The sequence below is a fragment of the Cetorhinus maximus genome, chromosome 6 (assembly GCF_964194155.1).
Source record: "Cetorhinus maximus chromosome 6, sCetMax3.hap1.1, whole genome shotgun sequence".
Classification (NCBI taxonomy): domain Eukaryota; kingdom Metazoa; phylum Chordata; class Chondrichthyes; order Lamniformes; family Cetorhinidae; genus Cetorhinus; species Cetorhinus maximus.
The window spans coordinates 88,143,793-88,160,335 of record NC_135884.1 but is presented as its reverse complement, the minus strand read 5'-3'; the positions used below and the strand labels follow the sequence as shown (position 1 = coordinate 88,160,335).

At 43.9% G+C, this 16,543-nt stretch overlaps 1 protein-coding gene across 1 annotated transcript in view; it reads left to right on the top strand.

The window, feature by feature from the left end:
* exoc3l1 (exocyst complex component 3-like 1) overlaps positions 1-16,543 on the top strand; it is a 90,939-nt gene that overhangs the window by 23,042 nt on the left and 51,354 nt on the right. The window contains exons 2-4 of the mRNA XM_078543985.1: positions 1,186-1,346; positions 4,145-4,364; positions 15,239-15,911. Coding sequence (XP_078400111.1) covers positions 1,186-1,346; positions 4,145-4,364; positions 15,239-15,911 — 1,054 coding nt within the window. The remainder of the gene's footprint in view (positions 1-1,185; positions 1,347-4,144; positions 4,365-15,238; positions 15,912-16,543) is intronic.

The following is a 16,543-nucleotide window of genomic DNA, read 5'->3' as shown; positions in this document are numbered from 1 at the left end:
CTGCACTGTCAGAGGGTCAGTACTGAGAGTGCGCTACACTCAGCAGGCTATGAAAAGAGAGACAGTTCCTATAATCCAGACACACATCGAAACGTGTAACTGTTTAAGTAAGAGACATTAAAAATGCAATGTACTGGATATTGAAACAATGGCTGTCACAGACAGACACACATAAAATATCTTTTGGAACAATGTGTCACCTGGTTTGTGAAGCTAATTCTATCAGAAATCTACCAGCAACCAAAATCTCGTAATAATTGCAACATCGTCTACACCGGACCGCATCCAAGAAAGCAGCTAATCTAAATGAGCCACAACAGTTAAAATCTACACCTCAAGGACGATCAAAGGACACTTAGCTCTGTGTGTGTTTGTGTGTCTGTGTGTGTGTGACACCACCCAGGAAGGCTGAATAGAGAGGAGCCAATTCACCCCTTCTCACCTGGTTGTAACAGTCGGTCTTGGTGTTATTTTTGAGAAAGCCTGTCTTTTTGTCAACTCCCCCATGCACAACACTCCTCTTCCCCCATGCCCCTCTCTCCCCAGTCAAGAGCTAAAGCCCCCAATGCCTTGCTCAACAACTGAAGCCTTCCCACTCATCAGCTCTTGTGCTCTCCCCCAACTCCAAATTATCTCTCTGCGGTTGCACAAAGTTGGAGGCATTAAAATGGGGTCACACCAGGAAACACTTTGGGAAACACTGTCCTAGATCAAGTTGAAATGGGCTTTAAAGTTCAGTAGTTCTGGTGGAAGCCAAATTGAGCATGGGCCATCAGGTGGTAGGTGAGTAGGTATCGCTTTTGATCATAGTGCTGGACATATAAAAGGGAAAATATCAAAATAGAATTAGCTAATGAAACTTAAGGGTCCCAAGCTGTATAGAGGTTTAAGGAAGATTACACAATTGTCCTTTGGTTACTTCACATTGTTATATTTTTGGTGCATTAGGTTCTGAGCACTTGGTACAATGGAGTACTGACTGAACTTTACAATACCGCTTGGCTTTTGGTGACCTTGGAGGCTGACGATATATTTGTTCTGCTTTTGCAAGAAAGAATGACTTGTTCTGTCTGCTGGTTCCAGCTAATCAGAATAATCATTAGGGTATTTCAAATCTAAAAGCGATATTTCTATGCTTAGAAAGGAAGGACATTTTTGAAACTGCTGTCCGCTCTGATTTTTCAGATGCTATGTGGCCAGAGTTTGAGAAAGCTGAAAAGCTAGCCCGAGGAGCTGCATTAAAATGGGCCTCAGGAATCTTTTACCACCCAGATCAACTGGAGAGACTGGGCCAGTATCGCAAGAGGGAGACACAAAGAACATCCTCTGTTCAATCCAGATTAAAGGTAAGTGTGTAATAGAACAGTGAGAGAGTGGAGTATTAGCTAATGTCCAACTCATCCCAACCTTCGGAATCCAGGCTGTGCTTCCGAAAAGTCATTCCCTAACTCTGACAACTTGGGAAATGATCCCATTCTGACTATTTCAAAGAGTCATTGTTTGCTGAATGCGTTGACAGTGAAATCTATCTTGCTGACTGCAAGTATGAGGATTTAACCTTTGTGCTAAGCTTAGCTTGTGATCTCAGCTTTAGAATCTGTTTGTTCCTTACCCTGAAGATCATCAAAGCACATCCATCTCTTCAATTCCGTGTTTATTTCCAAAACATTCACCTTATGCTTCCTTACTTTTCCTTCTTCCAAATTAAAGAATAGTTATTTTTTGATCTTAAGTGGATTCCAGTCCTGGTCCTGTGACCCTGGTTGGAAAGTGTGTGTGTGTGTGTGTGTGTGTGAGTGTGAGAGAGTAAGTGTGAGCGTGTGTGTGTCTGGAAATTAACTGAGGACAGGATTGGACTAGGCTGTGATGCCCCAATGAACAAATAGCTTGAGAACACCCCCAATACCTAAGCTCACTCATGAAGGCTCACTAGTGGCAAACAATGAAAACATGTGAAAAAATGAATATTTCACAGTGAACAACAAGTCAAGTACTCCTGTTATCTTCAGTCCCACCTGAGTAATAAGCCACCCAAGCTCCCTGAATGTTGGCTGAACATTGCAGCTCAGGGAGGTCTCGAGTCCAATCCCTTCCTTGTGTCAATTAGCTGATCTCATCCAATATGGTAATGGGGCTCAGCAAGCCTGGGTCAGGGACAGGGAACATGGGGCAAGATTTCAGCTCCCACTTGTTGTCCTAATGGAAAGTGCACAGAGTCATTTACAGTGCAGAAGGCCATTTGATGCATTGAATCTATGCAGGCTCTGTGCAAAGCAATCCAGTTAGTCCCATTCCCCCACTTGATCTCTGTAACCCTGCAAGTTTATTTCCTTCAAGTGCCCATCTCATTTCCTTTTGAAATCATTGATTGTTTCTGCTTCTGCCACCCGCGTGGGCAATGAGTTCCAGTCATGTCCACTCGCTGAGCAAAAAACCTCTTCCTCACATCCCCTCTATATCTCTTGCCCAAAACTTTAAATCTGTGTTCCCTAGTCCTTACCATCAGCCAATGGGAACAGTTTTTCCTTGACTATCTTGTCCAAACCTGTCATAATCTTGTACACCTCCATCAAATCTCTTCTCAATTTCCTTTGCTTTAAGGAGAACAAGCCCAGCTTATCCAACCTAATCTTGTAACTAAACCCACCTGCTGTTCCCTCCCCCCACCCACCCATCCCTGGAGCCATTTTGGTAAATTGCTTTTCAACTCTCCCAAGGACAGGCACAAAGGCATGATTCTGCTTTGACTGTTAAGAATGAAATTTGGGCCAAGTACTGCAGCCCAATGAGGAATCAGTGCCTTTGGGAGAAGAATAGATAATTGTTTTATAGAAGTGTTAATACTCCAATTAAGAGAGAAATCCCAATGCCCTGCAGTTATTATATGATTGCTTTAGTCCTTCTGGTGTATGGAGAGGAAGAAGCTGGCCTGAAAACTCCATGGCTATGGAGATATTCAGACCTTCACAGTACAGAGAGGTCAGCTTGAGGAATGCTGGGTCTGTGCTCTCACACTGTGATCTCCAACCTTTGACCTTGTTTACTGCCAATCATGCAGCTACAATATCCAGGGATCAGGAATGCAAGTTTTCAAATGTCATTAATAAGATAAATCTATTCTGCAAAAATAAGTCATTTAAAAAATTTCCACAGGAAGGGTGTTTCAGCCATCCACATCCCGCATCTCCTAGCTATACAATGGAAAGATGAATCCAAATCGCCACAATGTCAACATACAAACATATGAATTAGGAACAGGAGTAGGCCATTCAGCCCCTCAAGCCATCTCTGAAACTAGTCACTAGTTAACTATGTTTATAAACCAGGAATCCAGACACTTGCTGTAATTAGCTGACATTGGACTATTCCTGTTGATGTCAATCCAACCTCTATGAATAGGACTCTCAAGACTTTAGGAAGGATGTCAAGGCCTTGGACAGGGTGCAGAGGAGATTTACTATAATGGAATGAGGGAGTTCAGTTATGTGGAGAGACTGCAGAAGCTGTGATTGTTCACCTTAAAGCAGAGAAGGTTAAGGAAAAACTTAATAGTGGTGCTCAACATTATGAGGGTTTTAGGCAGAGGAGGTAATGAGAGGCTGTTTCCTCTGGCAGGAGGGTCAGTAACCACAGGGCACAGGCTTGGTATAATTGGCAGAGGCTGGAGAAGAAGAGTTTTTTTTAACGGAGAAAGTTGTTATGATCTGGAATACACTGCAAAAGATTCAATAGTAACTTTCAAAGGAGAATTGGATATATATGCTTGAAAAATAAACATTTGCAGGATTATGAGGAAAGAGCAGGGGAGTGGGACTCATTGCATAGCTCTTTTAAAGAACCAAAATAGAAATGATGGGTAGAATGGCCTCCTTGTGTGTTGTAAGAATCAATGACATTGGGGAGGGGCTTTATGTGTGGATGCCACATGGCCTGAGAGTGCACATAGTTTAGGCTGCAATTACTTCTTACATTTCCATATTTAAACATTCTTCTCTATTTGTTCATGAGGTAGCTCAGCTGGTTGAGTACAGTCTGTGATGTACTAACATTGGACATTGATTTCTAGCAGGAGTGGAATCCTTCAACTGTTCCATCTTAAAGTCTAAATGAAGAATGAGGTCAAAGTTTCTTTCTCTCTCTGCAGTCTGCTGTTCAGTCCTATCTGGAAGGGGTTGGAACAGGCCTTGGACAGTTAAGGGCGTCTCTCGATGATGTCAGAGCAGTACGCCACACACTGGTTGATGTCCGTGAAGACTGGAAGAGCAAAGTCAACGGGTTTGAAGGCTTGGGGCAGCTGAGCAGCCTGGTTTCTGAGCATGTCCAGTTGGCCACTGCAGTACACAATCTACAGCAAGTGTTCTCAGGTAAGAGGCCTGTAGTCTAGATTGTTTACAATATCCATGTCCCTGTCTAATTAATTCCCATGTTAAAAGGCATACTATGCACACAGTTTTCCTCTGATGGGGGTGAATTCAAAGGAGCAGTCCCACTGCCCAAGGCTGCGGAGGATATATATTGGCTAGGACACTGGGTAATTTCCCTGCTCTCCTACAAAATAGTGCCATGGGATATTTACTTCCAGCTGAGAGGACAGGTTTAAGGTCTCCTCCAAAAGACAACACCTCTGACACTGCAGCACTCCCCCTGGAGCATTACTAGATTTTGTTCTTGTGGGATTTGAACTCTCAACTTTCTGATTCAGGGATGAGAATGCCAACCACTGAACCACAGCTGATACTTTAAAGGACAGATATTGATGCCTATTACTAACTAAATGGCATGATGCTTTCAGGCCATTGGAGCCTGAAAGAATGGAGTACTGAAATAGGAGAGTCCCATTCGCCATCTCTGTGCACCTTCTGTGAGAGACAGCAAACTGGGCTCAGTTACATTCCCACAGTCACGGACCAGACTGACACTGCCTTGTCAACTGGCTGCAGGACTCACAAGTCTTGTTCCTGTCTTCTTACCCTAGAAGGATAACCAGCATGGGGAAGGCAGAAGTAATGGACTCAGTGAGAAATAACCGGACTAAATCTGACCCACCCAGCAAATGACTTCACAATGAAGCAAAGAGTAGAGTGGCCATTCAGAAAAACAGATTTGAGAGAGTGATTTCAAAAGCCTTAACCAGGGGCTGTTTGGAAAAAAAGCCGGAACATAGAATATATTACAGCACTGGCATCTTTTTACAATGCTTGTGCATATGGAAGGAGGACGCAAATAGTGTTATTGACCAATCACCATGGCTGTCATTTGTGGGTGGATTGCTGTGAAAGGTGGAGTGAAGTGGATCTCCTGCTGCCTATGACAGGAGTATTGGAGCTTGTTTCGGTCAATAGTTAGTCATCGCAACAACCCTGAAAATTGGTTTGTTGTTTACTTAACTTTTTACATAACCTTCATTAACTGTGCATAACTAAAGTCACGGGCTGGGATTTCCTGACCCCATCATGGCAGAATGGTGGGAGATTTGGTGGCCCAGCCAAAAGCCCATTGACTTTTGGCAGGATCGGACGATCCAGGCAGCGGGCGGGGCCGGAAAATCCCGCCCATGGTGATGAATGGCAATTCCATCATTACCTTTCTGAGAGTAGGACATATTTCATGTCGGGTTAAATTGCAGGGTACGGGCAGGCCTCCCCTTCATGGTTCCACCTATGCAGCCAGGTGACAGGATTCCACAGAAGCAAACGACTGTGCATGCTGGAAATCTGAAATAAAAATAGAAAATGCTCGACATACTCATCAGGTCTGGTGGCATCTGTGGGGAGAGAAACAGAGTTAACGTTTCAGGTTGTGACCTTTCATCAGAACTGAAAAACGTTAGAGATTTGAGAGGTTTCAAGCAAATACAGAGGCAGGCCAGAGGGTGAGGGGAGGAGAGAACAAAAGGGAAGGCCTGTGATGGGGTGGAATACAGGAGAGATTAAATTCCAAAAGGGAAGATTGGTGGCAGCCTTCTGTCTTGTAAGATAATGGTTTGCGCTGTGTGGTCAGCGCTTTGCTAAACATTGCCTGGTGTGGCTCAGGAGCCCCACTCTGACATGGCTGTCTCTGCTACATTTGCTGCAGAGGAAGACAATGGGCTGAGAAGTTGCACAATTCGCTGGCCTCTTGTTCCCACTGGACCCCCTCCTTGGCCAGCTGAGCTTTTTGTTTCTGCTCACCTCTTCCAATGCCCTTCCAAACAGTCAGCCTCCAGAGGTCATGGCCATCAGCGCCTGGCTCCCAGTTGTCAGTATCAATGTTCCCCTCTGAATATCTCTTTTGCAAATGTCCTTGTAGCAGAGGTATGGACATCCAGGAGGTTGTGAGCCAGTGGCCAATTCACCACACAGAAAGTCTTTTGGTACACAGCCATCATCCATCCAATGAATGTGGCCGAACCAGCATAGACATCATTGGCACAGCAGAGTGTATGCTGATAGAATTAGCACACTCCAGGACCTCTGAGTTGGTGACGTTGTCCTGCCAAGAGATGCCGACGATTTGTCTGAGACAGAGAAGCTAGAAACTGTTCAGCCTTTTCTCCTGTCTAGAGTATGTTATCCAGGTCTTATCACTGCAGAGGAGTGCGCTGAGGACACTGGCCTGGTAGACTCACAGTTTGGTATTCTCAGCCAGGTTGCTGTTGTTCCACACTCTCTTACTCAGCTTGGACATAACAGCTGCAGATTTTGCAATGTGTGTGTTGATTTCAGCATCAAGTGACAGATTGCTGGTGATTGTGGTGTCTAAACATGTGAAACTATCAACATCCTCCAGTGTCGCATTGTCAATGCTGATAGATGGCAGTATGGCAACATTCTGGACCATGACATTTGTCTTGCTGATGGTCAAACCAAACTCTTTACAGGTGTGAGAGAACCTGTCCATTTGCTGCTGAAAGTGCTCCTCAGTATAGAATGTTAATGCAGCATCATTAGCATAGAGCAACTCTCTGCTGAGGACTTGGCACATCTTTGTCTTGGATACCAGGTGAGCAAGGTGGAACAGCTGTCCGTCAGTTCTGCTATGTAAGTAGACACCCTCTGCCAATGACCTAAGGGCATATGGTTAGCAGCAAAGAGAAGAATATGTTAAAGAGTGTCAGTGCCAAAACACAACTCTGTTTGACCCCACTGTGGCTCTCAGAGGGCTCTGATGTTGCCCTGTCATAGTTGACCTTGCCGATCATCTTATCATGGAAAGAGGAGATCACATTGAGCAGCTTCAGTGGGCAGCCAATTTTCTCCAGCAGCTTCAATAGATCACCTCTGCTCACATGGTCAAATGCCTTGGTGAGGTTGATGAAGACAATATATAGTGGTCTCTGTTCACGGCATTTCTCTTGCTGCTGCCAAACTGAGAAAATCATGTCAATTGTAGATCTTCCAGTTCTGAAACCACACTGGGATTCGGGATAGATGCATTCAGCTAGGATCTGCAGTCTGCCAAGGGCAACATGGGCAAATACTTTTCCCATTATGCTCAGCAGGGAGATATCTCAATAGTTGTTGCAATCGCTGCAGTCTCCCTCGTTCTTGTACAGGGTCACAATCTTCACTTCACACACATCCTGGGGCACTGCCCCCTCCCTCCAGCAAACAGCGAAGTTCATGCAGATGCTCCAGGAGTGCCGGTTTCCCATGCTTCATGAGTTCAGGCGGTATAGCATCAGCACCTGGAGCTTTGCCCATGGCAAGTGGGTCAATAATGGAGTTTGCTAAGCTCCACCACCATGGGTTCAATCTCCAGCTCTGCCAAGACAAGCAGGCTTTCTTTGGTGTCTAGAGCTTCCTCAGTCACAGTGTTCCTCTTTGAGTACAAGTCAAGATAGTGTTTCACCCAGCTCTTCAACTACAGTAAAGTCCTGCCATTCGCTGGGGTTCCATTCCTGCAAAATTTCACGCAAGGTGAAATCACGAACGGCGAACATACTTTATGTTGGGAGTGAATTAGATAGGTTCCAGCCTTCCCCAAATCTGACATTTCTAAGGGCAAAAAAGCAATAAAAACAATGTTTTGAGTAAATTCGAGACAATTTTATTGCAGAAATTGTTTGGAAATGCAAGAAAAGAAGAACAATGTATAACTTGTCAATTATAGAACTGTACAAATTACAAATTACATTGCATTACTGTATAGTACAGGTACTATACTTTATTTGAGGGTGGAGGTAGAGGGAATGGGTGACGTGGCTGATGCAGGCATTGATGTGGATGATGTGGATGAAAAGAACGATGTTATTGTTGACTGCTTCGCCTTCTATTGTTCAACTTTGTAAAGTTCTCGATAAGGAGCAATAGCTGTGTCAATCGGTCTACAAAAGGCGATGCTTCTTTCCACGCTTGTATCATTTCAACCAATTCTTCCGTAGAGAGTTCCTCTTGATAAGATTGAAGCAACTCATCCACTTCAGCTATGGCGATGTCTTCAAATCCCTCCCCTCCAACTTGTTTTGCTAAGTCAACAATCCTGGCCACTTCAGTATCCACACTGGGGAACCCTGTGAAATCATTCACAGCCTCAGGCCAAACTTTTTCCCAGCAGGCAGTTATGGTTGAAGCTCTAACCTCATCCCATGAGTTCTTAATTATGTCTATTGCTATGAGGATGTTGAATTCTTTCCAGCAATCACGAGCTATGGTTGAAGGGTCTGCTTCCAGAAGATGAAGGATATGGCTGAAACTTTGTTGGGTGTAGTAAGCCTTGAATGAGGCAATGACTCCCTGGTCCATTGGTTGGGTAAGTGAGGTCGTATTTGGGGGTAAAAACAAAATGTCAACATCTGGATGGTTCTCTGCGAGAGAGTATGGATGCCCAGGTACATTATTAAGGATTAGTAAGGCTTTGAAAGGCAGGTTCTTTTCCCTCAGATAAATGTGGACCTCTGGCAGAAAGCAATTGGCAAACCAGTTTTCAAATACGGCTGCTGTAACACAAACATTATTGTTAGCCTTCCAAAAGACTGGCAGATGAGATTTATTTTTGCCTTTGAAATCTCGAGGGTTTCCTGACCTATAAACCAACGTCGGTTTACATTTAAACACAAACACTGGCCCTTATCTTTTTCCTCAGACTGTCTAATGTACCTGATTGTGGATTCATTCACTGAGTATTCCCTGGCCAGCATGGTAACACTCGCACAATTTTTCAGTCTATCTAAAATTGTGTCTTTTGGTTCAAGTGTCATCACTTTCCTGGGACGTTTTCTGCTTGGCACTGACTCACTCATTTTTAGTAAAGTGCTACATTGTACCTGTACTGAAAATCACAGCAAACCACATGCAGTTAGAAACGGCACTTGTGCAGAGGCAGCACGTGCGCAGTGTGCGCTTTCTATGTAGGAAAGACAATAAGCAGCACTTTTAATGGCCTCTGAATTCAGTGTTTTATGAACCTTTCAGGACCAACGTATGTTTAGGTGAGAAGTTTAACATTTTAAATTGCGGATGAGTAAAGTTTTGGGGCCACGAACCGCGATCGAGTGTGCAAGCACACTGACTGATTCGAATTCATGATAGAGGGGTTGCAAACAGCAGGAGTTGACTGTAATTATTGCAGTCAGTGATGACCTCCCCTGGCTTTGTTTTCAATTGAGCCATTTTCTTTGCTGATGGGCCTGTTGCCTTTTTGATGCCTTCATACCTACCCCTGACATTCCATGTTCAAGGACATCTGGATATCCTGGCAGAGTTGTAACCAGTATCCGCACTGAGGAACCCTGCCTAGCAGTTAGTTGGATTTTACTTTGAGTGGCTGTGAGTGCATTTAGAGTTTTTGTGCTCGGATCTCTCTAGTAATCAGTAATAGGCTCAATTACAGTGATGTTAACCTCAAACCAGTTGCATTTTTCCACTCTTGTTTCCCATATGTTGAGGATGGTTTATTGTAGATGGTGTCTTGACATATGCTCCATTTCACTTCTGCACTGTGTGGGAATGCTGGAGAGCGCCTGTTCAATTGAGCCACAGAACTGTTGGTTTTTATCTGGTAGGCAGTATGGTTGCCTTTAAATGAGCATGGCATTTCTGCTTTGAATGAAAAACCTTCAGGTGCTGCATCCTCACCCTGGCGCACACCAGGGAGTGATCTGTATCACAGCCTGTATTGTGGTAGCTGCATGTGTTGAGAATGTTGTTCAGAGAGTCATGTCCGGTGATGGTCAGATCCAGCTGGTGCCAATGCCCTGATCTTTGATGTCTCCAGGACACCTTGTGACGTGGTTGTTCTGAAAAAAGGTATTAGTTACATAAAGCTTATGGTAGCAGCAAAGTTCAAGTAGTCTGTTTATTCTCATTTATCATTCCCAGGCCATGTTTCTGAGGCAGGGGGGCCATGCCTCATGGTCTGCTTTTGTGTTGAAATCCCCCAGTAAGTAAAGATGTCCTGACTTAGGGATTCTGCTAATAGCATGTCAAGCTCCCCATAGAATTGGTCTTATGCCTCTGTAGTTGAGCACAGTGTGGGAGCATAGATACTCAGGGGTTAATTGGCCCTGTTTGAGTTAAAAGGCGGATGGAGAGAACATGTTCTGAACCATTTCTGGAGAGTCTATCATCGAGAGTAGCGAGGTCCTTACAGTGAAGCCTACACCTTGCTCACATGGTTCCTCTGAACTCTTCTCCTGCCAGATGAATGTGTAATGTTTTTCTTTCAGTGATCCACTTCCAGTGAATCTGGTCTCTTGTAGGGATGCTATGTCGATGTTCAGCCCATCAAGTTTCATATCAATCACACTCTTCTGCACGTTATTGACCAGCTGCAAGTCATCTGACAGTCCCATGCGTATGGTCCTGACTTTCCAGCTTGCCAGTCAAAGAGTTTGCACCTTCTTTCTTTTTTTGCTTGTTTGGGTTACTTTTCTGGTCCGATGGATTCCGCCCACTTGTTGAGTAGGCACTCTAAACTCCAAGCACCCACTGAAGCAGATAGATCATGGCAGGTCAGCACCTTCCAAGTTGGGGGCTGCCTGACTTGAGGTGGACAGTGACTGACCAAGGGGTCACAAAGGTCCCTCTCACTGTTGGTGACAGTGCTCGTGCAAGTGGCAAAAGGGGTTGGTAATGGGACGAAAGGCCATTGACCTGAAACGTTAACTCTGTTTTTCTCTGTCTCCACCAATGCTACCTGACCTGCTGAGTATTTCCAGCATTTTCTGGTTTTGTACGGGATTTTGAAATCTTTCCAGTTGTTGTTTCTTCCCATGTCTGGCCAATCTGATTCATTGCCTAAAGTTCATCTCTTGCCACTGCAGACGATGCTTCCTTTCCTCTTCCTGTTTAAAATAAATATTTTCCTGGAGCATATTGCCTTGGTTGCAGGCAGATCATCGTGTGTCAGAGAGACTAGGGACCTTTATTAAATTATTTTTGTCCTTAGGCGTCAGCATGAACAACATTACTTGCTGTAAACATGGAGCAGAGTCTACAACCGGAAGTTCATTGGTATATTTATCTTCCAGTAACTGAGGATATACATTGTCATCTGAATCACATAAGTACCACACACTATCCCTGTGAGTGAGCAAAGTACACTTTACAAACTAGCATTTCTTGAAACTGATCAGCATGTACCACAGGAACCTCTCTCCCTCTATCTGTCTCTCTGACTCTTCCCCAAGAGAATGTCTCCACTCTAAATTTCACCTTATCTTTAGCTAAACAAAAGCTTGACCTGTGACCCTTCTCCAGTTCTCCCATGCCCGGGGTTTGGCCAGTTCAGTTGCTAATTAAACTTGTTACCGCTCTCTTAGGTGTGACCTGCTGGCAGCTATTCCACTGAAGAATGAAGCCCCGATGATGATGATGATGATGATGATTAGGTGTGCATGTGATCGGAATGTCTGAACAGCCTTGAGCTGATATGGTATACAGGAAAAACGTTGGACAGACATTTCAACCGGATCTAATTTACATCCCCAGAAGCAGGGTGTTGTATGGAGCTGAATCTAACTTAATAGCCTCGTCTTGATGTAAATTAGTCAGAAATTCCTCCAAGGCCAATAGTCAAAAGTTCCAAAACTTGGCAATCTATTACTCTCGATGCAACTCATTCCCTCATACATGTGATTTTCTTTACCTCAGTTCACTCCTCATAGCAAAGAAAAGGTGGTGGAGGCAATGAGATAAGTTTTTGTAGAGGGAAGACCCTGATATTTTCAAGTTCACTTGACAGACAGCTCAGCAGCCGGAAGCTACTGTTCTGCAGTATAGACTGGTCAGCAGGTAGTCAATTCAACTAGAATTATCATGATAAAAACAAAAAGCTAAAAGCTACTGCGGATGCTGGAAATCCAAAACAAAAACAGAATTACCTGGACAAACTCAGCAGGTCTGGCAGCATCGGTGGAGAAGAAATCAGGTGACGTTTCGAGTCCTCACGACCCTTCGGCAAAACTGAGTATAGTTAGGAGTCTTATTTCACCTCTCTCCTAACTATACTCAGTTCTGCCGAAGGGTCATGAGGACTTGAAACGTCAACTGATTTCTTCTCCACCGATGCTGCCAGACCTGCTGAGTTTTTCCAGGTAATTTAGAATTATCATGATACAGGCAAATAGCTAAAGACACTGAGGTGGGTGTATGAAACCTAACCTAAACTTCAGAGCCTTGAACACATAATCTAGGCTGACATTCTAGTTCAGTGCTTAGGGAATACTGCACTATTGGAGGTGGATGAGACATTGAACTGAGGTCCTGCCTGCCCTCTGAAGTGAAGAAAAAAGGATTTGATGCACTATTCAGAAAAGAGCAGGGGAGTTCAAACCAGTACCCTGGCAAACATTTGTCACTCAGAAAACAGGAAAAACTGATGTTCTGGTTATTTAGTCCATCACTGTTTGTGGGACCTTGTTGGGGATAGATTGGCTGCTGTATTTCCTACATTATGACAGTGACTATGCTTCAAAACTACTTAATTGGTTGTGAAGTGTTTTGGGATGGCCGGAGGTTGTGAGAGGCTCGAAATAAATGCAAGTCTTTCTTTCCTCTTTCAGTACATTTAACATTGTGGACATTGGTCCAAGTTTAATGTTGCTAAGTGGTGTAGGAATGTAGGTTCATATCGCCCACGTACCTCATTGTTTGTGGGGTTGGCAGATGATGAGTTAACACAGCTTTCAGTCTTGCTGAGCAGAGGTGCTTGTGAAGCAGGCCTAATTGAGAGAAGGTTGCTCATTCATGCCTTGAGTGTTGGTTTGGTCACTGTTTATGGTAATAAAACAATTGAAGAACTTGAGTAGACCATGTAACCATAGTAATTGAATTATTGGGACAGAACATGAATGTACCTTCTTGGCTCCATGTTATCTGAACTCTGCATTGTATGTCTTTTGATGTATGTTAATTTAGTGTTGGTATGCATGGAATGTAGAGATCATAGGTAGAAATGGTACAAGTGTTTTGAGTAAACCATTGCTGTAGTCATGCTGGAATTGTGAAGAGTGAAACCGAGTTCCTACTGTGAATCGTGAACTCAACGATAATCATATAATATGGAATTGTCTTGTATGATTTGACTGAGTAGTCATGTGGGATTGCGCACCATGAGCTCATTAAAGACTATTGGAGGTTTACAACTGATATCTGCGCTTAAAATAACAGAACAGAACAGGAGACCAACCCAACAAGTGGGTGTGAGGGGTCTTGTTATTTTTGTTTGAGGAGGTATAGGTTAGAAATTGTGGCTTTCGAATTTTGTTGGATTACTCCAGGTTTCTTACCGTAGCTTTGGCATGAAACTTAGCAGGAACCCAGTAAAACTGCACACAGCCATTTTCAACCATTCCCATGTTTTATCTGTGGCCTCGCTCAGCTTGCCTACTAAAGCTCAGGAGGCGAGTGATCACCTCGTAGAATCCCAGGGCCACTGTAACAAGTTCAATCTGCTGTTTCAACATCCTGCTGCTGCTGTTTAATCTTTGTTTTCAATAAAACCTGCTTCATTGTTTGCAGCCGAGATCCCATGGTCTGAGCCAATGCTTATCATTCCATCATTCAAACACTAGGAGAGCATACGAGGGCTTGTGTCAATTTTCTGTTCAAACCTTGGGCAATACTGCATTAAAGAAAGAATTTCTTTATTACAACACCTTATCACGCCCTCAGGAGGTCCCGAAGCACCTCACGGCCACTGATTGTTTTTGAAAACTAGCCACTGTTGTAAAGTGGGGAAAGCGGCAACCAATTTGCGCACAGCAAGGTCCCACGAACAGCAAATGAGATGAATGACCAATTATTCTGTTTTAGTGATGTTAGTTGAGGGAGGACTGTTGAGAGGGACACTGGGGAGAACTTCTTGCTCTTCTTTGAATAGTACCATGGGCTCTTTTACTTCTATTCAAGCAGATGGGATCTTGAATTAATGTCTCAACTGAAAATAGCATTTCTGGCAATGCAACACTCTCTCAGTACTGCATGGGTGTGCCTAAGAGTGCCGGTTTGGATTACGTGCTCTCAGATGATTGTGGGGCTATGTGGACAGAGCAGGGAAATGGGACTAATTGGATAGCTCTTTTTGGCACAGGCACAAAGGGATGAGTGGCCTCCTTCTCTCCTGTAAAATTCCATGCAATTCTGAAGCGGAGCTGGACTCAAAATTCCTGACTCAGAAGCAAGGGTGATACCTACTAAACAAAGTGAAACTTTATCAAATTATCAGATTCAAACTCACACTCTAGTTCATTATGAGCAAGAACTTATATACAGGAATGAATTATCATCTCAACCTCTACAAGTGTGATGTCTGTGGCCCTGTTCCATGAGGAGGTGGCCATGTACACATTCAGGTTGGGTGTAGCCTGTAAGGATACTGCTCTGCCTGTCCCTTCTCTGCAAACTTATCTGTCTGGATGGCTGTGGAGAAGGAGAATGTGGCATCTGCCAGTACAGTAATACTGGGGATGCTGGTAACAATATTTTAAGTTTATAAGAGCCCTTTGGCTTTTATTTCTACTGAAGTTCTTTATTATCTGTGCCTCTAAAAAGGGGGAACTTTGTATGGGTTTTGGTTGATTACACTGGGACAACTCAGTGCCTTCTAATTGGTTATTTTAGGAAAGGCTTTAATTGAGGAGTCCTCCAGGAAAGGAGTTGATGAGGAGGTAAAGAATTGATGGAAAGGGAGGGGCACGGAACAAAGTAAATGAACTCTGTAGCTCTGATAAAACTTAGATAAGTAAAAACAAAATTCACTGTTTCGAATGCAAAGTGTTAATGAACTGACTGACCAAGCCTGATCTATTCGATTGCAGTCCCTGAGGCTGTGACTGAGACACGGCAACTGATCGAGGACAGGAAGCTGCTGGAGGCCCACAGCAAGCTGATGGCGATGGAGTGCTGGCGAGACGACATTCTGTACCAGCTGTACCGAGCCGGGAGGCAGAACACGGAAGGGGAGCAGATCGTCTTGTCGTACTTTAGCATTGTCGGCCAGCTCAATGAAGACCTTGCCAAGGAACTCTGGGATGTTGTAAGCTGCGGCCTAACCCTGGTTAAACAGGACCCATCCCTGTTTGTCTCAGTAATTCGTATAATTGAGCGAGAGGAGAAGATTGACCAAATGACAGTGGATGGACAAAACCAACACATTTTTCTCCCTCCTGGACGGCCCAAAAATCTGAGACAGACGTTTTTTAAAGTCATTGAGCAGTCAACCGCAGCACAATTCAGAGCAAGGCAAACTGATACAAAGGGACCAGGACTGGCCAATCATCTAGCAGCCTTGCAGAACAATATTCTCAATGATTTGAAAGTAGTAAAACACTTAATGGTGCAGTGCTGCCCTCCCCACTACAATATTCTTCAGACCTATGTGCTGCTACACCACAGTTGTCTTTCAGGACATCTGCAGGATATAATCTCATGGGATTTGGAGAAGAGTGAGATCTATACGGTGCTGAATTGGATACGCCGCATCTACCACAGGTAGGTGGCAGGGAACAGGGAGTGGCATGAGTGTGCAACAGTCTGGTCTGAATTAGAATGACATTTGGAAGTGTTTCAGAATGGCTAGTTTGGTGAACAATGTTGTATTTGTCTTGTTTTTGTTTCAATGATGCATACAGGCCGTCGACATTGTAGCTGAACTGACTTTATTGATAACACATTTTCCCACCATGAATGCATATCTGCAGTAACTGAATTCTATCAAGACAGCTTCCATCATCTGCTATCTGACCTTCAACCCCCTTGGTCAACTGGCTGACTGACTGGGGGTCAGACCATATCTAGTACAGATTACCGCATAGTATCTAATACTGGAGCCCACAACCACAATCAACTATTATCATGACATTTCCCTTTTTAAAAAAAAAACTTCCATACAACTCAAGTACACAAAGTTTCTTATCTGTTCTTTCTCACTCTGTTTTGATGAGTCTGTTTTGTCTTTTACTCATCTCTGTAGCTTTTTCACAATTCTTCCATGTGATAGAGGTGATTTTGAAGGACAAGGGGCCTTCTCCAGCTCTGTGTCACTATCACCCCTTGGATAGTTTTCAGGACTCTCAGGCTTTGTCTGATTATCTGTTGTTTCACTGGTGCATTCTGGCTTTTGA